Source organism: Haliotis rufescens, unplaced genomic scaffold, assembly GCF_023055435.1.
Source record: "Haliotis rufescens isolate VD_foot unplaced genomic scaffold, xgHalRufe1.0.p SCAF_98, whole genome shotgun sequence".
Classification (NCBI taxonomy): Eukaryota; Metazoa; Mollusca; class Gastropoda; order Lepetellida; family Haliotidae; genus Haliotis; species Haliotis rufescens.
The window spans coordinates 93,678-116,723 of NW_025964392.1; the positions used below are offsets into that span (position 1 = coordinate 93,678).

General features: G+C 39.5%; 2 protein-coding genes across 2 annotated transcripts in view; both read left to right on the forward strand.

Annotated features, from left to right (window-relative positions):
• Positions 1-707: 707 nt before the first annotated feature.
• Positions 708-3,180, forward strand: LOC125377725 (ankyrin repeat domain-containing protein 50-like). The gene is made up of 3 exons (XM_048391782.1): positions 708-1,284; positions 1,753-1,821; positions 2,237-3,180. Exons 1-3 carry the CDS (start codon positions 1,242-1,244, stop codon positions 3,034-3,036), a joined length of 912 nt encoding a protein of 303 aa, XP_048247739.1. The 5' UTR covers positions 708-1,241; the 3' UTR covers positions 3,037-3,180.
• Positions 3,181-12,133: 8,953 nt separating this feature from the next.
• LOC124119968 overlaps positions 12,134-23,046 on the forward strand; it is a 185,632-nt gene continuing 174,719 nt past the window's right edge. Inside the window, exons 1-6 of the mRNA XM_048391780.1 lie at positions 12,134-12,235; positions 15,276-15,325; positions 15,719-16,024; positions 19,934-20,212; positions 20,571-20,655; positions 21,006-21,056. Of these exons, the coding sequence (XP_048247737.1) occupies positions 15,298-15,325; positions 15,719-16,024; positions 19,934-20,212; positions 20,571-20,655; positions 21,006-21,056 (749 nt within the window). The 5' untranslated portion in view covers positions 12,134-12,235; positions 15,276-15,297. The remainder of the gene's footprint in view (positions 12,236-15,275; positions 15,326-15,718; positions 16,025-19,933; positions 20,213-20,570; positions 20,656-21,005; positions 21,057-23,046) is intronic.

The window sequence follows — 23,046 nt, forward strand, 5'->3', positions numbered from 1 at the left end:
CAACTATATAGGTGTGTGTTGATGTATAAAGACACATGGGGCAGATAAGCAACTATCTAGGTGTGTGTTGATGTATAAAGACAACGGGGTAGATGAGCAACAATCTCGGTGTGTGTTGATGTATAAAGACACATGGGGTATATGAGCAACTATCTAGGTGTGTGTTGATGTATAAAGACACACGGGATAGATGAGCAACTATCTAGGTGTGTGTTGATGTATAAAGACAACGGGGTAGATGAGCAACAATCTAGGTGTGTGTTGATGTATAAAGACACATGGGGTATATGAGCAACTATCTAGGTGTGTGTTGATGTATAAAGACACATGGGGTAGATTAGCAGCTATCTAGGTGTGTGTTGATGTATAAAGACACACAGGGTAGATGTGCAACTATCTCGGTGTGTGTTGATGTATAAAGACACATGGGGTAGATTAGCAGCTATCTAGGTGTGTGTTGATGTATAAACACACACGGGGTAGATGAGCAACTATCTAGGTGTGTGTTGATGTATAAGACACATGGGGTAGATGAGCAAATATCTAGGTGTGTGTTGAAGTATAAAGACACACGGGGTAGATGAGCAACTATCTAGCTGTGTGTTGATGTATAAAGACACACGGGGTAGATGAGCAACTATCTAGGTGTGTGTTGTACGGGGGTATTTCCAGTATTGTGAACTAGGACTGATTTGGGAACAAATCGTTTTTTGGTTAAAAATTGGGATATTTTTAAGTTCTTAGTTTCTTCCAGAGTTTTGTAACGTTGTATTAAGATTGTAGAATCAGTGTAATAATATAAAACTAAGCATTAAAACTCTCCCTATTTATTGGTCCTGATATCAGTGAAATACAGGTTGCCCCTACAAAGCCATACAATTAGTTAGATTAACATGATTTGGGAAAGTTTATATTCCGATTTGGGAATGTTTACTGACTTTTGCTGCCAAATATCGGCTTCAGAGCAGATCCATACTTATAAATCTCTGTGTTACTGTGCATATGTCATTTATAGCGATTTACCAATCACTGAGCTACTTGACATGTATTCCCCTTCTACAAATGTGTTTAAATCGTATTCATGAGTGAACATTGTAATAGGCAAAAAATTGTTGAATGACAATAAGTTGTCTGAGGCCAGTTTTTATAATGTTTATCAGATGCTATACGTAGTTTTCTGACCACCATATTCTGTTTCAGCCTCAAGTTATCCGAGTCAGGATCTGAGCCGGAACGAGAGAATGCTATTTGTCCCATTGACGACACAAGATTGTGATCAGCCCGGTAGGTGGAAGAACCCAGTAGGTGGTAGACAGTGTCATTGTCCAACTTTGTAGGATATTTGGTCAGATCACCATGTCAGCTAGAAAGCTTAGATTCTACTCAGCAAATGTCCTATAAACAGTCTCTAAAGCTTGATGCATGTATTCTCTTATTATCCTATTAATTTCAAACAATGTCAACTACCATCATACATCTCAATCCAGCAAGCAGGTGTATAGACACACGGGTTAGATGAACAACAATCTATACTTGTGTTGTGTATTTATTTGAGTCATTAAATGTATTTGACAATCAGTGAACTACTTTCTATTTACACTTCTACTATTACAAACGCATTTTATATCTTGTTCTGTAGTAAACGTTTCACAAGCCATCAAACTGGTCGAATACGAATAAATTGTCTGTGACCAATATCAATTATGCCTATGTGCTATGTATAGTTTTTTAACAACATATCCTGTGTTTCAGCCTCGAGTGACCCGAGTCAGGATCCCAGCCAAAACGAGAGGGATCCACTGATCTCCACTGCTTCACACGGTAGGTGGGAGAACCCAGCAGGCAGAAAACTCAGCCCTAACCCTTCATACATACAATGTATTCAATGAACAAGCTGAAAAAAGCAATGTTATAATAGATAGCATATTATCTTAATAATTTCAAACAGCAATTGTACCAACAGTGTCTGTCTGTTATCTTATAAAGCAAACAAACGTTAACGATCCCTAGCTAACACTCCCCAACTACTGGATGCAGAAGAAAGATGTCACGTGAATAGAATATCCTAAGTTCAATAGATAAACCACTCTCCTCATCGTTATATTGTTGCCATCCATACAGGAAGTGGTTCATCATGTATCGATGTTCCTGTCACGTATCAACACTTCGAGGTGTGAACACAGTAGATGTATGACAAAGATGTCTGGATGTGTACAGAGTTTACTTTGTGTTACAGCGACTCCATCACAAGCAGCCCGCGACCTCTTCTACGCCAGCAAGGCCGGGGACCTGGAGGAGGTAAAGCGGCTCCTGACGACAGCGGGAGTCAGCGTCAACTGTAGAGTGGAAGGGAGCTGGACACCGGTGATGGTGGCAGCATACTGGGAACACAAAGAGGTGGTGGAGCTCCTGGTTAGTAGAGGAGCTGATGTGTCACTGGTGGACGAGGACGGTAACAACACCCTTCACTTCGCCTGTATGAGAGAAGATGTGAAGACGGTGAAGTTTGTGCTGTCTCAGAACGTGGTGGACATCGACGGTAGAGGATGTGGGAGCAGGACACCGGTGATGGAGGCAGCAAGGGCGGGACACAAAGAAGTGGTGGAGCTCCTGGTGAGTGAAGGAGCTGATGTGTCACTGGTGGACGTGGACGGTAACAACACCCTTCACTTCGCCTGTATGAGAAGAGATGTGGAGATGGTGATGTATGTGCTGTCACTGAACGTGGTGGACATCAACAGTAGAGGATTGAGGAGCATGACACCGGTGATGATGGAAGCACTGTATGGACACAGAGACGTGGATGAGCTCCTGGTGAGTATAGGAGCTGATGTGTCACTGGTGGACGAGGACGGTAACAACATCTTTCACTACGCTAGTCGGGGAGGAGATGTGGGGACGGTGAAGTATGTGCTGTTACTGAACGTGGTGGACATCGACGCCAGGAACAACTCGGGGGAGACAGCGGCGGACGTGGCGAGACTCTGGGGACATCAGCCAGTGTTGGATCTGCTGGTGTCCCGCGGCGCTCAGTGACGTCAGTGTCGTGTTTGTGTAGACGGTGGAGGGGGACATGTTGTTACAGACAGTGACGTGGTGTGCCGTGCACGTCGTCGTGTTATATATTCCCGGATTTGGTGAGAACGTTTGTTGTGTTTGAGGAGAAATAAAACTTGTTAATTTTTTTAAATATTTTGTCATCTGTTGTGTTTGGAACTTCGCATCATCAAGTAAGAAAATTGTTAACTGAGTGTATATAAAGATGATGTGTGATTATGATTTACACACTTTATCTCATGATATAATTAGCCTGTGTTAATTGTGTGTCAGGAGTTTATGATTAATCATGGAACACACAACAAACTGTTTGTTTACATCTCGCTGCACTCTGTGACCTCAGACTGAGCCGAGGTTCGCCCAGCTGACGTGGCGCCAAATGTACAATGACAGTGACGTCACACTGTCCATGACGTCACGGCATTGCGGCCAAGGCCTTGCACCAAAGTGACCGGCGCTTTTCTCTGCCAAAACAGGGCGGCACACACGACATGACCATACAACACATGCACTGTGTGGTAGATATAGTTTAACAAAGGCAGACATATACGGTACATCTTTTTTTCTTAGGAGGATCTTTTAATATGAACAAGTTGAATTGAGAAATTAAAAGCAGAGTCGGTTGTACGAATCGGACCATAGCATGAGCATGTGTTTATCTCTCATGGTGCGTTGCCGTCAGTCACGGTTTCAAAAACGTAACTTTGTATAAAAAGTGTTACAACGTTCTTATTTCTTCGCACAGTGTAACCGAATTGCAACTAGCGTTGAATATCTTCACCACAGTATCTAAATGCAGTAAATCCCAAAGATAAATGCACTGCCTAGCCATCGATGAAAGGTGCTACTCTTGTTACATGAACTGTAATATTAAAGCACCCGAATGTGGCAGGTTTATTCTAGCAAGCGCCCTTGTTTGAAATCTGGATCTGCAATACTTCATATCATTGTAAAGTAAATATACTAACGATGATAGACATATGACATTTGAGAATTGTCCATGAGTTTAATTTACCGATATAACATCTCGTTGAAATTGACTGCTTATTTACATTTCGGGTGTTATTATGCGTTGTTAATGGTTAAACCTAATTTTCTGGGATTTTAATACGTGAATTTGAAAGCACTAGAAGTGTGGAGTAGGTTATATTTAATACAAGGAAACGTTCGCAGATGAAAGAAAGAATATTGTATTTACAGTACAATTATAAGTAATATCTAGATTCAGTGAAAAGTAAAAAATAAAATTACGAAAATATGAATTACCTGGATTAACTAAATACATTTCCTTTCATAATATGTTTCTATAATTGCGACTTTAGAACTGTATTTACACCTTGATATATACACGTACATTAAAGTAAAGTTTGATATAGATAATGATCATAGATCAATGAAACTGATGGAATTATGCGCTATTCCCAATGTACTGACAGCAAAGCTTATTTCCCTATGTTTTTCATTGTTCCATTATTCGGTTCCATGAATATATAGTTTTTCCGTTTTCTTTTGGAGGGAACTTATATGGTTTAAACTTGTGAAGAAAAAAATCAATCTAAATAAACACAATAATGGATTCATCTTTCTCTCAGATAAGATTTCTTTTTACTAAGACATTTTTTTATTAAGGATACAAAATAAACAAGAAAACAGCGTTATTAATATCCCCCCTCCATGGGGCACAGTATTATGTTTGTTCGTATAGTAATGACCTATAAGGAAGTTGATATTAGCTACGTAAATAAAACCGCCCTATAAAGCCTTAAGAAGAGATAGGCACTAGGGTCGCTTTATGTCATCAGAAAAAAAAATGACTAAATGTGAAATTAATACACACAAAAGGCCCCTCCTCTGGGAAAAATAATTAAATAATTTTCGAACCCAGTCTTCACAAGACAAGATGTTTAATAGACATGCAAACGTTCATTTACGTAACTTCAGTAGTTTCTCAGAAAAAAGTGTCCCCATTTCACGCAATATGCACACTGTATGCAGAATGTTGTAAAGCACGGGCTGTAAGTCTGTAAAAAATAATTTAGGACGCCAATTTTCGAAAATCAGTGTGAAAAGTGAAAAAACGGGCGAAAGAACGAACTCCGTTCCTATATCCTCGGCCCCCATCGGTGGTTTGTTTGTTGTTTAACGTCGCACTCAGCAATATTCCAGCTTTATGACGGCGGTCTATACAGAATCAAGTCTGGGACAGACAATATAGTGAGTGATACCATGAGCATCGATCCACGCATTTTTGGTACGATGACATGCATCAACCAAGTCAGCAAGCCTGACCACTCAATCCCGTTAGTCACCTCTTACAAGCATGGGTTGCTGAAAATCTATCCTAACCCAGAATCTTCACGGGACTATTACAGTTATAATTTAGGTTGACTCTTGATAATCCGTAACATGGTTGCAACACACCATCCATGTTTGTTTGTTGTTTAACGCCGCACTCAGCAAAATTCCACCGGTAGGAAGGCTGTCTGCACATAAACCAGTCTGGTCTAGGCAATCCAGTGATTATGAGCATCAATCTACGCAATTGGGATAGGATGACATACATCAACCAAGTCAGCGAGCCTGAAAATTCAGGTTTTCTCTCGTTATTTCAATTATATTTTCGTAATTTCAATTCATATCTCGCTATTTCGATTATTTTCCCGTTGCTTTGATGTTTTTCTTGTTATTTCGATTTTATTCTCGTTATTCAATTATTAAGGAGAAATTTCGAATGAAAAATATGGATATTCTGCCAAAGTGGCATATCTTTAGGCTTTCGTAAACACAATCATGTGAACGTTGTGCGTGGATTGTGTTCTCAACACTGGGGCTTGTCACGCAAACATTAGCAGCAAGAGCACTGACGGGGTTATTGGGTGGTCAGGTTCGCTGATTTGGTTGATGCATATCATCATATCCTAATTGCGTCTATCGATGCTCATGATGTCAATCACTGGATTGTCTGGTCCATGCTCGATTATTTACAGACCGCCGTCACATAGCTGGAAAACACATATTGCTGAGTGCGGCGCTAATCAACAAACAAACAAACATAGTATAATAGTACTGACCCGTAACTGACCGAATATATCTTGCTGCTAAAGTTTGCCTAACAAGCCCCTATGGCACGACACGTACTGGGTCTCCTAGCACACTTACCTTGCGCAGAGATGGAGGTTATTAAATTACCTGATTGTGTAAATTTAAGTCTAATACTGCCTAAAATGTGAACGACATAGATATATATCAAATAAATTGGTATATTTATTTGGCCAGTGTATACAACAAATAGACGAGTTGATCTCTCAACTATGAGCAACTGCAACAGTGTAAAATCTTAAGTTTACTTTGTTTACATATAGAACCAGTGCAGTTTTCCTAGCACAGCCTTCGTGTCACACCAAATGTATTTCAGCTAGACACTTTGTATTGGTGACAAAGACCATTTGTCATTTCATTCTAAAATGTATGAGGAATTCAGGGATGCATGTATCGTAGCTGAGTTTAACTTATACGCGATGTAAGGGGTATCTTATGACCGGCACACTATCCAATTTGGCGGAAAGTTCACATAATATTGGCGGTCGCGTTTGCGTAATTTCTAAAACATTCTGAACGATTCAAAGGTTATAGGCGTCGTTTCAGAATGATCTTTGGAGATTTGATGAAATCCCGATACCCGTGATCCCTCATATGCTATTTTTGAAGTTCATTCCTCCGAGTAAATACATCCGATATCCGATATTTAGGCTTAAAAACATACATTAAATAAACGCGCCTCTATTTATCTCAAAAATGGAGAGATTTACGATGTACCTAATTTTCAGGGGTCATTTTCAGTAATCTTGCAGTGTCTAAAATGACAGTGGATGATATCGCAGAAAAGGGGGTTTCCCACACATTCAAATCCTTAAAGTGTATTTGTCTGCGCTGGTTGGTTGGTTCGTTTGTTGTTTAACGCCGCACTCAGCAATATTGTAGTAGATAAAGTTCAGATAGGTGAGTGAATATAGTTTAGATGAATGAGTAAATGTAGTTTTGATGAGTAAGTGAATATAGTTTAGATGAGTGAGTGAATATAGTTTAGATGAGTGAGTGAATATAGTTTAGATGAATGAGTAAATGTAGTTTTGATGAGTAAGTGAATATAGTTTAGATGAGTGAGTGAATATAGTTTAGATGAGTGAGTAAATGTAGTTTTGAAGAGTGAGTGAATATAGTATAGATGAGTGAGTAAATGTAGTGTTGATGAGTGGGTGAATTTAGTTTAGATGAGTGAGTAAAAGTAGTTGAAATGAGTGAGTAAATGTAGTTTAGATAAGTGAGTGAATATAGTTTAGATGAGTGAGTGAATATAGTTTAGATGAGTGAGTAAATGTAGTTTAGATGAGCGAGTGAATATAGTTTAGATGAGTGAGTGAATATAGTATAGATGAGTGAGTAAATGTAGTGTTGATGAGTGAGTGAATTTAGTTTAGATGAGTGAGTGAATATAGTTTAGATGAGTGAGTGAATATAGTTTAGATGAGTGAGTGAATATAGTTTAGATAAGTGAGTAAATGTAGTTGAAATGAGTGAGTAGATACAGTTCAGATGAGTGAGTGAATATAGTTGAGATGAATGAGTAAATGTAGTTTTGATGAGTAAGTGAATGTAGTTTAGATGAGTGAGTGAATATAGTTTAGATGAGTGAGTGAATATAATTCAGATGAGTAAGTGAATATAGTTTGATGATTGAGTGAATATAGTTTAGATGAATGAGTAAATATAATTTAGATGAGTGAGTGAATATAGTTTAGATGAATGAGTAAATGTAGTTTTGATGAGTAAGTGAATATAGTTTGATGAGTGAGTGAATATAGTTTAGATGAATGAGTAAATATAGTTTAGATGAGTGAGTGAATATAGTTTAGATGAATGAGTAAATGTAGTTTGGATGAGTAAGTGAATATAGTTCAGATAAGTGAGTGAATATAGTTTAGATGAGTGAGTGAATATAGTTTAGATGAGTGATTGAATATAGTTTACATGAGTGAGTAAATGCAATTTTGATGAGTGAGTAAATGTAGTTAAGATAAGTGAGTGAATATAGTTTAGATGAATGAGTAAATGTAGTTTTGATGAGTGAGTAAATGTAGTTTTGATGAGCAAGTGAATATGGTTCAGATGAGTGAGTAAATGTAGTTTTGATGAGTAAGTGAATATAGTTCAGATGAGTGAGTGAATAGAGTTTAGTGAGTGAGTGAGTTAAAGCTTTACGTCAAATCAGCAATATTTCAGCAATATAGTGACGAGAACATTTATAAGACTGAAATTAAAATAAAACACCCGTCATCGATGGACAGTAGAACAACTAGCATATCACAGTTTATAAGAAAAACTAGTTTAGAACAATTAAAATAATAACCTAGGATTCAACAATACATAATAAAAAAACTGGCTAGAGATCGCCAGCAACCAAAGTTAGGCCACCTAACTGGGGCCCGTGGGGACTTACAATACTTCTGCTACCTGCACGGCTCCCCAGCAGGATTTACAACATCCCCTAAGCTGCTGGCGATGGTATGCAATTGAGCCAGAATTAAAACAAAACAAATATACTACGTTTAAAAACAGTGGTATAAATAAACGTACTTTCAGGACGGGGTCTCACATATCCTCTCAGGGGGACAATAATTTTACATTACTTCAACCCCCTTTGAGGATACATCTCTAACCATCGAAGTTACTCATTAAACACTACCAATATTATAAAATCTACACAATCAAAATTTATCAATAAGTGCTATTTCTTTTAAAAATCCAACAATTAAATGACAACTGATACTATTCAAAAGATCCTTAAGAGATGATGATTTGCAATAGTTATCCCTTGTGATGGCAAAATCAATACAGTCAAGCGGGACATGCTTGACCGTGATTCTCTCATCACAAGGGATGCAAAATGGAGGATCCTCACCTTTTAAAATATATTCATGTGTATATCTGCTATGGCCAATACGACATCGTCGCATTATGACCTCTTCAAATCTGAACTGACAACCCAAGTAGGTGTAATCGATGGTTGGCTTAATTTGATGTAATTTATTGATACCAACTTGGGTGTCCAAATTATTTTGCATAAGATCTCGGATGTAACATCTGATCACAGGTTTACAATCACTGTATGGAATGAGAAGTGGTGTCACAGATTTGTTGAGTGCTGCTTTTGCTGCAGCATCAGCCATTGTGTTGCCTTTTGTGCCCACATGACTGGGCAACCAACAAAAGACGATGTCGTATTGGCCAGTTGAAAGATTATTATAAAGTTCTAAAGTATCTAAAATAATTGGATGATTAGAAGATACTTTTTTCAGTGCCTGAAGACAAGTCAAAGAATCAGAAAAGATGATAAATTGTTTATATGCAGACTGTCATTGAATGTATTTTAAGGCTGTAAGAATAGCATTGGCCTCAGCAGTGAAAATAGAGCTAGTGTCTGGTATTCTAGATGAGATATGTTTTGATCCAACGACAGTGGCACATGCCACCTTGCCACCGTCCTTGGATCCATCAGTAAAGATTGAACGGTGGGTGTCATATTGATTTCTTAATTGTACATATTCCTGTTGATATATAAGTTGATTTGTGTCAGATTTAATAAAACGGGTTAGAGAAACGTCTACTTCTGGCCTCACCAGCTGCCAGGGAGGAGTAGACAAGAGACGATATGGTGAGATAATATCTAAATCTATATTTGCAGCAATAATATGTGATTTCATCCGAATTCCAAGTGGTGGAATCAGCTTTTTTTTTTCTGAAACCGCTCTTCATATAGGGGTTGAAAAACAGAGTCATAAGCAGGATTAGAAGGATTAGAGTGTAATTTAGTGATATATTGAAGAGACAATTTAACACGGCGTTGTTTCAAAGAAGGTTCATCAGCCTCTACAAAGAGGCTGTCAACAGGAGAAGTTCTAAAAGCACCAAGGCACAGTCTGAGTCCTTGGTGGTGGATTGAATCTAGCTTTTTTAAATTACTCTTGCAAGCTCCAGCATACACAATGAAGCCATAGTCTAATTTAGAGCGGATTAATGATCTATAAAGGTGAAGGAGGGTTGTCTGATCCCCTCCCCACTTAGAATTCGAGACGACTTTTAACAGATCGAGGGCCTTCAGGCATTTAGTCTTTAAATATTTGATATGTGGCAAAAACGTCAAATGGTGGACGAAAATTAATCCCAAAAATTTGGCTTCTTTAACAACCTTAATTGGAGTGCCATCTAAAGAGAGTTTTGGATCTTTATCGGGTTTATATTTCTGACAGAAATGTATACAATTTGTTTTGGTCTGTGAAAACCTAAATCCATTCTCAAGACACCATTTATGAATTTTATTAAGACACAACTGTAACTGTCTTTCAATGGTATGCATATTTTTACCACAACATGATATTAAAATCATCCACAAACAATGACCCATCTATTGAGTCATTTAATACTTAGATAAACTATTTATTTTGATGCTAAACAATGTGACAGACAAAATACTGCCCTGAGGAACCCCCTGATCCTGATTATAATGATCAGACAGGGTTGATCCAACACAAACTTGAAATTGTCTGTCAGTTAAAAACTGTGATACAAATTGAGGCAAGCGGCCTCTTAAACCAAAGTCATGTAAATCTTTTAAAATACCATGCTTCCAAGTGGTAGCATAAGCTTTTTCAAGATCGAAAACGATAGATACAGCATGTTGTTTGTTTATAAAAGCATTTTTAATAAATGATTCTAAACGAACCAAATGATCAATTGTACTTCGGTTTTTACGAAATCCGCACTGGATATCACTGATTAAATTGTTGGTTTCTAAAAACCAAACTAAGCGATTATTCACCATGCACTCCATGGTTTTACAAACACAGCTAGTTAATGAAATAGGTCGGTAATTGGATGGATCTGTATGATCCCTGCCAGGCTTTGGTATTGGTACAACGATGGCATTTCTCCACGAAGGAGGAAAATGTCCTGTTGTCCAAATATCATAGAAAATATTCAATAGTGTTGTGAGACAAGGCAAGTGTTTTAGAAGCTGATAATGGATATCATCAGCACCAGTTGCAGTATCATGAGCTTGTGCTAAAGCAGTGTGTAGCTCATGTAGTGAAAATACTTCGTTATAATCTTCGCCATTGTCAGAAATAAAATTGACTTTTTTCCGTTCTTGTTGTTGTTGATACTTCTGAAACTTTGGATTATAATTTGACGAAGAAGAATGTTTGGCTAAAGTTTCGCCCAGTTTGTTTGCAATATCTGATTTTTCTGTCAATAAATTATTGTCATCTTTGAGATGATGAATACTTGATTTGGAACCTTTGCCTTTGATTTTTTGGATCATGTTCCACACCTTTGACATAGGCGTGCGAAAATTTATTTTGGAAACATAATCCTTCCAGGTCTGTCGTTTATTGAGTTTAAAAGTTCGTCGAGCCTTGGCATAATTAATTCTTACATTAGAATATAGTTTAGATGAGTGAGTAAATGTAGTTCAGATGAGTGAGTGAATATAGTTTAGATGAGTGAGTGAATATAGTTCAGATGAGTGAGTGAATATAGTTTAGATGAGTAAGCGAATATAGATTAGATGAGTGAGTTATATAGTTTAGATGAGTAAGTGAATATAGTTTAGATGAGTGAGTGAATATAGTTCAGATGAGTGACTGAATATATTTCAGATGAGTGAGCGAATACAGTTTGAATGAGTGAATATAGTTTTAGTGACTGAGCGAATATAGATCAGGTGAGTGAAAGAATTTTGTGAGTAAGCTTTTGGTGTGAGAGTGAATATTGTTTGAGTGAGTGTTTCAGTACATACTTACACTACAGTATTTCAGTTATACCACTGGGGTAAATCAACTGGTTGCTGTAAAGGGGCGCACCTGTGCAGAGCGTATAAGCGTGCATTTAACAAATAGTCGTTAAACCATGCGGTATTTTTCCCTCTACTAGCTGGATCACATGTCAGTCTGTGTGTATTGGTCGGGGACTTCGATCTGTTCAGATTACTTGCTCACCTAATGTTTACGTCAGCGTTATCTACTGGGTCGAGGTGTGCCTTGCTACAGAGCAGTGCGCAGGACGTGGGAGGGGTGGACATATTGGTGAAGAGAAGGGAGTCAAAACGTGAGTGTATTTTCAGGTAAGAACTGTTTTGCTTTCATTGGGGATGCAAAAGGCGAACATACGTACGTTCAATAGCAATACAATACTAGAATCGCGTGACAGTACAACAGCATCTAACACAGCAAAGTCACATACGTTCAGTAGCAATACAATACTAGAGTCGCGTGACAGTACAACAACATCTAACAGAGTCGCGTGACAGTACAACAACATCTAACACAGAAGCCACGTACGTGCAATAACAATACAACACTAGAGTCGCCTATCAGTAAAACAGCATCTAACACAGCAAAGTCACATACTTTCAATAGCAATACAATACCAGAGTCGCGTGACAGTACAACAGCATCTAACACAGAAGCCACGTACGTGCAATAACAATACAACACTAGAGTCGCTTATGAGTACAACAGTATCTAACAAAGCAAAGTCACATACTTTCAATAGCAATACAATACCAGAGTCGCGTGACAGTACAACAGCATCTAACACAGAAGCTACGTACGTGCAATAACAATACAACACTAGAGTCGCCTATCAGTACAACAGCATCTAACACAGCAAAGTCACATACGATCAACAGCAGTACAATACTAGAGTCGCCTGTCAGTGCAACAGCATCTAACACAGCAAAGTCACATACGATCAACAGCAATACAATATTAGAGTCGCCTATCAGTACAACAGCATCTAACCCAGCAAAGTCACATACGTTCAATAGCAATACAATACTAGAGCCGCCTGTCAGTGCAACAGCATCTAACCCAGCAAAGTCACATACGTTCAACAGCAATACAATACTAGAGTCGCCTTTCAGTACAACAGCATCTAACACAGCAAAGTCACATACGTTCAACAGCAATACAATACTAGAGTCGCCTATCAGTACAACAGCATATAATACAGCAAAGTTACATACGTTCAACAGCAATACAATACCAGAGTCGCGTGACAGTAAAACAGGATCTAACACAGACGTCGCATACGTTCATTAAGAAATAAACGACGAGTGGCTGTTGTTTATTTTTTAAATAACAAACTGCAGGGAGATAACACAATGAGGTTTGCAGCCCCGAGTAATTTATTCTCCATGCAGTGTGTTGTTTGTAAGATAGACATATTTGTTATATTAACCTTACGTACAGCCTCTCAAGTGTGTTTAAAATTTCTCTTAATTTTAATAATGATGACTCCATGAATAGTATTCGACAAGTCAGTTTAATGAACAGATGGGTTAATTTTGGCATTTTCCCCATATTCTCAAAATCCTCACGTTGATTATCTGTACTTTTTTTCCGAATGTCGATTGTCTTATATCTCCCACTTTTGGATGCGATTGTTCGACCAGTGCGTTTGTCCACGTTGCCCAACTACATCTCCGGCTAACAATTCACAAGACACTTCAGTCTAGAACAATGGTACATAGAACAATGCTTTATCGTGGAATAACCCACGCTTCGTTCTTCCCCACTCTTTGTGATTTATCGCTTAGCTATCTTCTATATAGCAATCCAATACTAGAGCCGCATGTTAGTATTAAATTATATTTAATGTGATTTTATAATCACATTGATGTTGAACTCATTTGGTTCAACAATAAGTACGACATGCACGAACGTCTTACTCGCATGTTTTATAGCCGCTGTGATCTACTTTATTCAACATGCTTTGGAATATACACAAAAAGAACCACACAGCGATAACCTTCTGCGCCGCTTTGACATGGCCATACGTGTAATCTGTAGATCAGGTTTCAACCTAAATAAACAATACCACCCGTGATACGAGTGTCACTGAGGTCATGTTGACCCGATGTCTTATCAGTTGTTACAAGTGCACTCCACAGAGTAGGTAGACAATGTGTATATGCGTATTAAGAGCGTCCACAAATGAAGTCAGGAAGCATGTATCGAAAAGGCAGTAGTTTGTGCTGTTTTGTAGAACAAGGGGATCAAAGGGGCGTACTTATTTTAGTAATTTGCACTTTCCAGTGATAGGTATTGCAGCCTTCTAGTTTTACCCACTTCTACTATGAAAGTTTCCAAAGTTCTGAATACTTCTGAGACAATAGTGTCATGTGGCATTTGGTCTAACTATGCACTTAAACAGGTTTATGAAATAGTAAATGCTGCAAAATGGATTTTAAATTTCATTTAATTTTTTTTTTTGCTGCATAGATTGTTAACAAAAACCTATGTAGTCGAAATAGCGTTGATAGAATATCAACACATAAAATGAATGATAACGGAAATTAATTAACTAGAAAATTCTTCTTCAAACGTCTTCTCTATGCATGGATCTATAATGAGGCGGCTTCACTGGTCTCCTTTATTTCAATCAGTGGAATGAAACTGGCTGTAACGATGCCCTGAGTGAGAACACATGAACTCAGACAACCATAAAACCAACACGATCTGATGAGGTGTGTTAAATGTTTAGTAATTGCACTTAATAATCTTAATATGTGTTAAAAAATATACGAAACACAAACCACTTGGGTGTGTGACAATGTAGTAACTAGGTGACTGGAGAGGGTAGGTCCCCACTATCTGATCAACAACCGGGGAATAGGGACTGCACAATGGGTTGTCGGAGTATAATGTATATTGTAAACAGTGTCCAAGCACACAACCTTACTCAATCTACTGACACATTGTTTCCTTGTATGACAACATAGAGACCTACAGACAAAGTGCATATATAACCAAGCTATACACAAGGCAGTTCGACTGACGCAATGGCAATATGAATGTCTTACTGCTGTCTACCCGATATGAACTTATGTCTGACCCACACATAACGCCTCGATAACGTAATGGAGGAATCATGGAAATATGTTGATTCTGGAATCAACAGATTCGAGTGGTTTCTCTTATTGTAATCATGACATGGTTGATTTACAATCTCTTAATAAGTTTTCACAATGACCTATAGTTCATTCAGCCTCACTTGCTCAACATGCTGTTCAGAATGGCCAGTGAATTCCTGGCTCAAAATCAACCACAACAATAATTATGTGACGTCGTCATAATTGTTTAATGTTATTCATTTGACAGAAAGGATTTGCTATATGCTGTGATGTTTGGATCGTTGCTGGTCATAGTATGTAAGTGACTTTTGTATATCGATAGGTACAGATACAAAAATGTCTACCCGTGCAGCCAACTAAATATAGATTATATGAAAAAGGGATTCCTCTTGACGAGGTCAATATGCAGAAACACGGACCTCAGGCCCGACCCCTTCCGTGGTTTGACCGAACTTCGGCCTGTCCAAGGTCCTTGTTTTTGTATATTGGCCTCGTCATGCGTAATCACTTGTATAATATATACAGTGGCAGTAAGAAGTAACAATGAGAACAGAGTTAACATGGATTTCAGCTTCATTTTGCTTTCAATGCAACGCCTCGATACAGGTATCTTTATCAAGCAAGTGAACAACAGCTTCAAACACGTCGGCAATCAGGTAGACATGTTTCTCATTTAACTTCTGTTTTCAGTTTCTGCAGTACAGGGTGTCCCGGTGTGCGAGTGGGGCAAGTATGGACACAACTGTGACCGACTATGTTCAGATCACTGTGGACTTTACCTTGACACAAAGCTTCGACCCTGTGACAAAGATACTGGGACGTGTTCAGAAGGGTGTGTTCGCGGTCGGCATGGTGACCACTGTGATCAACTTTGTAGTCAGAACTGCATCAGCACCACATGCAACCAAGGCAACGGGGCGTGTACCCTCGGATGTATAGATGGATACATTGGATATTTCTGTAACATAACAACAGGTGCACAGATGCAGACAACAGGTACACAGATACATTTATTAATCATATAATGGGCAGGTTTGTCGGTAGGATAAAGCCAAGGGATAAGAACGATTCCATAGGGGTTATATGTGGATAGAGATGCAAATATCAAAGGTCAAATGTGGACTACTTTCAGTGTTTACAAACAAACATGGCTTCGCCCCTGCAACTCGGCGATCAAGTCAGAATTAACCAACGGGAATCTGGAGAAACTACAGGGATAATTGCTATCATCAAAAGAATATATATATATATACTGAAAATTATTGTCTAACTGTGAGGTAGTTAAGGCATTTTACATGTTGTGGCAACATTGGCGACGTAAATTGCAAAACTATTTTGCAAGGTCACCAGCCAAGCGGGATGAGTTTTCATCTGTGCTTGATGACCTCTGCGGCTTGGAACTTTTTCCTCAAATTACAACTGTTAGATTTGGCCGCAATATGTTCGAATTGTTAATTTGTCTCGTCGCTGTGTGTACATCTGACTGCACTTCGTAATGTTATGACAGGACAGACTGTCAACAACGTCTGACTGTGACCGTGACGTTTCATAGACTAGAGGAAGAGTAGTTTCCCTTGATAAAGGGCAGTTACTCTATCGGACAGATGGATTGCCGGGAAAGTCAAGTAAAAGAATTTGTGTTGGCAATTGTTGTTTCGCACATATGTTGTTACTCCACTGTATCAGAACGAGGTTTCAGTGGGAACTGTGTTTGCTACTGTCACTGTCGGACTGACACATCACTTACCCTCTGACGTTGTATATACTATTGCGCACATTCCAGGAAAACATGCAATGTTTAGGTAATGTTTGTGAGAGATGGAAAGAGATTTTCGAGCGCAGTACTCTAGCATGACATTATATGATAAAGAGAGGTTATCACGCTTGTGCTTGGTGATGGTAAATATCCTGTATTAGGAATAGACATTATGTAAATCTTGAAATTAACGCAAGCGTGAATTAAATGCGTAAAATGCGAGAGATCTTTGTTCGCATTAATGAAACTTCGCATTGATGTCTCCAAAATGACTATAGGCAATAAGACGGCCTCATTGCACACTTTGGATAGCGGAAATACCAACTTGAATATATCCTGTCACACAGGTGTCATCCGTCAAACACAAATGCAAAGGCAAGGCAATTGTTCATGGGACATATGATACAGTCGGGAATCACGGACATCATATTGGTCACGTCCACTTCACTATTTCAGGTATACATCGTACTTATTGGACACAGAATCATGCCCTATTCTTTTGGATTGAAATTTAGCTTTTAGATGACAAATCATAATTTTACGACAATTAGACAACATATACAAAAGACTTTGAATAGCGGAAATACCAACTTGAATATATACACAAACACGGTTTATTGAGCAGCAGTAGTAACAAGTACATAATATTGCCATTTAAAGAATAGGAGTTACACAATGGCCTTCCGGTGAGTTATCACTGCTAGGCTCAAGAGTTCTACCCACTTGTGTCAAACTAGGCATCATTGACCGCTCCAGTCAGTGAACTGTTGTTGATTCAATAATTGTATTGCCTTTGACTTTCCTTAAGGCCAGCCAACAGAATAAACATATGAACTGTGTGTTTGATTTTTAGGAAAACTCTGTTTATAGTTAATACGGAAGTTCTTTATGCACTGCTAATAAGCGATGATATATGCTTTTTGATTAGGGATCGGGGGAGTCGCATTGTTAGCCAAGGGTCAGCAGTCGTAATTATTTGGAGATGCATTAATTTCAAGGTTGACCGTATTTAGCTCGTCAAGGCTCACAAAATACAAAGTTTATTCTTAAAACTGGATATTTACCATCCCAAAACACACAAGCGTGATAACCTCTATAAACACAGAATCTGATAAGTTATGTGTAAGAGTTGAGTCAGATCATAGGCACTTAGTATAGATGTTGATAAGATGGAACACAGTAGATTGGCAGGTGCTAGTGTCATAGGACTATTCAACTATTGCAGATTTTTACAGTTTTGAAAATGCTTTGTTAAATATTTAGGTTTACCAATTTTCCCGTTGTTGAATGCATGGTCTATTGAAGTTGCGTGTTGTAACGTGATTAGCTGTGTATAAATCCACAACTGTATCAGATTTATTTTCTGTAACAATAACAAAAGTGTATCATTCAAAGGCAATTAAATAATTGAATCAACAATAGTTCACTTATCAGCCTGGTCTAGTTTGACACAAGTGGGTAGAACTCTTGACCCTAGCAGTGATAACTCACCGGATGGCCATTGTGTAACTCCTATTCTTTAAATGACATTCTTATGTACTTTTTACTACTGCTGCTCAATAAACCGTGTTTGTGTATATATTCAAGTTGGTATTTCCGCTATTCAAAGTCTTTTGTATATGATGTCTAATCTTCGTAAAATTATGATTTGTCATCTAAAAGCTAAATTTCAATCCAAAAAAATAGGACATGATTCTGTGTCCAATAAGTACGATGTATACCTGAAATAGTGAAGTGGACGTGACCAATATGATGTCCGATGCAATTCCCGACTGTATCATATGTCCCATGAACAATGACATGCCTTTGCATTTGTGTTTGATGGATAACACCTGTCTGACAGGATAAGCTCACCTTTTCCCGATTATCTGGTGTCATCAATATTAGATAGTGATTCATGAACAGATGCTCATCATATAGTCGGAATCGGATAAATGAATTATACTGCAGGATTGCATTAAATGAGATGTGTGCAAGGGATATGTTTTTGTTTTTTTGTTGTTTTTTTTGTGTTTTACGACGCACTCAGCAATATTCCAGCTATATGACGGCAGTCTCTAAATGATCGAGTCTGGACCAGACAATCCAGTGATTGACATCATGTGCATCAATCCACGCAATTGGGACCAATGTCATGCATCTACCAAGTCAGCGAGCCGGACCACCCGATCCTGTTAGTCGCCTTTTACGACAAGCATAGTCGCCTTTTACGGCAAGCATGGGTTGCTGAAGACCTATTCTACCCCGGAATCTTCACTGGTCGGATATGTAATTACATGTATATACAGACGTTTTGTCTGATAGTGTTGTCACTAGCTGTGTCTGTGTTGCAATGACCACTACCTACAGACCATGTGACTGGGGGAGGATGTGTGCAGGGACATGTGATGCCATGTATATACAGACGTTTTGTCTGATAGTGTTCTCACAAGCTGTGTCTGTATTGCAGTGTCCACTACTTACAGACCATGTGACTGGGGCAGGATGTGTGCAGGGATATGTACTTACATGTATATACAGACGTTTTGTCTGATAGTGTTCTCACAAGCTGTGTCTGTATTGCAGTGTCCACTACTTACAGACCATATGACTGGGGCAGGATGTGTGCAGGGATATGTACTTACATGTATATACAGACGTTTTGTCTGATAGTATTCTCACTAGCTGTGTCTGTGTTGCAGTGTCCACTACCTACAGACCATGTGACTGGGGCAGGATGTGTGCAGGGATATGTACTTACATGTATATACAGACGTTTTGTCTGATAGTGTTCTCACAAGCTGTGTCTGTGTTGCAGTGTCCACTACCTACAGACCATGTGCCTGGGGCAGGATGTGTGCAGGGATATGTACTTACATGTATATACAGACGTTTTGTTTGATAGTGTTCTCACCAGCTATGTCTGTGTTGCCGTGACCACTGCCTACAGGCCATGTGACTGGGGCAGGTTGTGTGCAGGGATATGTAATGACATGTATATACGGACGTTTTGTCTGATAGTGTTCTCACCAGCTAGCTGTGTCTGTGTTGCAGTGACCACTACCTACAGACCATGTGACTGGGACAGGTTGTGTGCAGGGATATGTAATGACATGTATATACAGACGTTTTGTCTGATAGTGTTCTCACAAGCTGTGTCTGTGTTGCAGTGACCACTACCTACAGACCATGTGACTGGGGCAGATTTGGGGAAACATGCGATCAAGCCTGTCCTCCAGGCTGTGCCCTGGGTTCCGACAGAAACACCAACTACTGTCAGACTGACACTGGAACGTGCACTCGGGGATGTCGGCGTGGTTGGCATGGCGACCGATGTGAGAAGCTGTGTGGCGGGAACTGTATTGCGGACTCCTGTCATCAAGGAAGTGGACATTGTACCCATGGCTGCAGAAGGAGATATACAGGAGAGTTCTGTGAAGCAGAAACGGGTAAATAGGTGGAACCCAATCACGGAACCATCCTGCTGAGTCACCGCAGCTTGAGAAGCGTCAAGTAGTGTTAGGCTCTCGAGGCCAGATAATGAATAAAATAATACTTGTTCAACTGGACAAAAGAAGATTAAAATTTCAACATAGTAAAAACCGTATGTTTCAAAAACATAATCTGATCAATGTATTCCATTGAAAGTTTACCTTAAATACCTTATATTTATTCTACTTAACCCCATAGAGTTTTCTGTTTCAGGTGAGGGGCACAAAAGACAGACTCATTAGTGATATTGTGGTTGTGTGTTGTAGGTGAAGGATACATTAGACACATTAATTTATCACATTGTGTTTGTTACAGGTGAGGGGCACATTATACTCAGTGTGCATGTGATGTGGATGTTACTGGTGATCTTTATCCTTTCAACAATTTGTTGCTGGAGGAGGTGAGTTTACTTCGTGTGGGTCGGGTTCTAACCTCACACTACATCACCATCTAGATTATGATCAACTCATTTTGTTCAGCGTAACTTTGACATATTTTACATGGGTAAAATGTTGTACTAGAATCTGCAAGTTTTCAGTTGTACGAACACACGAATGTTACTCTATATTTTCTATGATGCCATCCTTATCAGTAATGACAATTGTATCCGGTCGTTCACTGATGACAATTTTAATTCAGCACAAGACATGGTTTTCTGGAAAATGTGAATATGTATTTGAAAAGTGGTTAGTGTTTACGAGGAAATGTCAAGCAGGTGCCCTGTGTTTTATCAAGCACATCTCTTTGCAGTCCACGATGTAGAAGAACGTTTGACAAAGGGTTTACGTGGCTGATAAGAAGGTAATTCTCATGAAGACCTGTTCTTTAAAGCATGCGGTAGTATCTTCTCTAAATGATTGTTGGTAGTGTTGCTGAAGAGGTGGTGAGTAAGTTTGGTTTATAGTAGTTCAGACATATCACGGCGTGTCGGCTTGATGTGGGAGTAAAGCCAAAAGTGATGAAGGTCACAGACGTTTACTACTTTGTGACACCCACGGACATGGTCATGGTCCTGACAAACCTAGACACATAACCAGGGCGATATGGGATTATACGATCTTAGGTTTTAACCAAGCCTGAGGGACACTACTTAAGTGACACCCACGGACATGGTTATGGTGCTGACAAACCTAGACACATAACCAGGGCGATATGGGATTATACGATCTTAGGTTTTAACCAAGCCTGAGGGACACTACTTAAGTGACACCTACGGACTTGGTTATGGTGCTGACAAACCTAGACACATAACCAGGGCGATATGGGATTATACGATCTTAGGTTTTCGCCATGCCTGAGGGACACTACTTAAGTGACACCCACGGACTTGGTTATGGTGCTGACAAACCTTGACACATAACCAGGGCGATATGGGATTATACGATCTTAGGTTTTCGCCATGCCTGAGGGACACTACTTAAGTGACACCTACGGACTTGGTTATGGTGCTGACAAACCTAGACACATAACCAGGGCGATATGGGATTATACGATCTTAGGTTTTCGCCATGCCTGAGGGACACTACTTAAGTGACACCCACGAACATGGTTATGGTGCTGACAAACCTAGACACATAACCAGGGCGATATGGGATTATACGATCTTAGGTTTTAACCATACCTGAGGGACACTACTTAAGTGACACCCACGGACATGGTTATGGTGCTGACAAACCTAGACACATAATCAGGGTGATATGGGATTATACGATCTTAGGTTTTCGCCATGCCTGAGGGACACTACTTAAGTGACACCCACGGACTTGGTTATGGTGCTGACAAACCTTGACACATAACCAGGGCGATATGGGATTATACGATCTTAGGTTTTAACCATGCCTGAGGGACACTACTTAAGTGACACCCACGGACTTGGTTATGGTGCTGACAAACCTAGACACATAACCAGGGCGATATGGGATTATACGATCTTAGGTTTTCGCCATGCCTGAGGGACACTACTTAAGTGACACCCACGGACTTGGTTATGGTGCTGACAAACCTTGACACATAACCAGGGCGATATGGGATTATACGATCTTAGGTTTTCGCCATGCCTGAGGGACACTACTTAAGTGACACCTACGGACTTGGTTATGGTGCTGACAAACCTAGACACATAACCAGGGCGATATGGGATTATACGATCTTAGGTTTTAACCAAGCCTGAGGGACACTACTTAAGTGACACCCACGGACATGGTTATGGTGCTGACAAACCTAGACACATAACCAGGGCGATATGGGATTATACGATCTTAGGTTTTCGCCATGCCTGAGGGACACTACTTAAGTGACACCTACGGACTTGGTTATGGTGCTGACAAACCTTGACACATAACCAGGGCGATATGGGATTATACGATCTTAGGTTTTCGCCATGCCTGAGGGACACTACTTAAGTGACACCTACGGACTTGGTTATGGTGCTGACAAACCTAGACACATAACCAGGGCGATATGGGATTATACGATCTTAGGTTTTAACCATGCCTGAGGGACACTACTTAAGTGACACCCACGGACATGGTTATGGTGCTGACAAACCTAGACACATAACCAGGGCGATATGGGATTATACGATCTTAGGTTTTCGCCATGCCTGAGGGACACTACTTAAGTGACACCCACGGACATGGTTATGGTGCTGACAAACCTAGACACATAACCAGGGCGATATGGGATTATACGATCTTAGGTTTTCGCCATGCCTGAGGGACACTACTTAAGTGACACCCACGGACTTGGTTATGGTGCTGACAAACCTAGACACATAACCAGGGCGATATGG

Coding starts and splice junctions, on each gene's coding strand:
- LOC125377725 (XM_048391782.1), top strand. CDS start 1,242: ATGCTATTTGTCCCATTGACGACACAAGATTGTGATCAGCCCG. Junction 1,285..1,752: donor ACAAGATTGTGATCAGCCCG/GTAGGTGGAAGA, acceptor CCTGTGTTTCAG/CCTCGAGTGACCCGAGTCAG. Junction 1,822..2,236: donor GATCTCCACTGCTTCACACG/GTAGGTGGGAGA, acceptor TTTGTGTTACAG/CGACTCCATCACAAGCAGCC.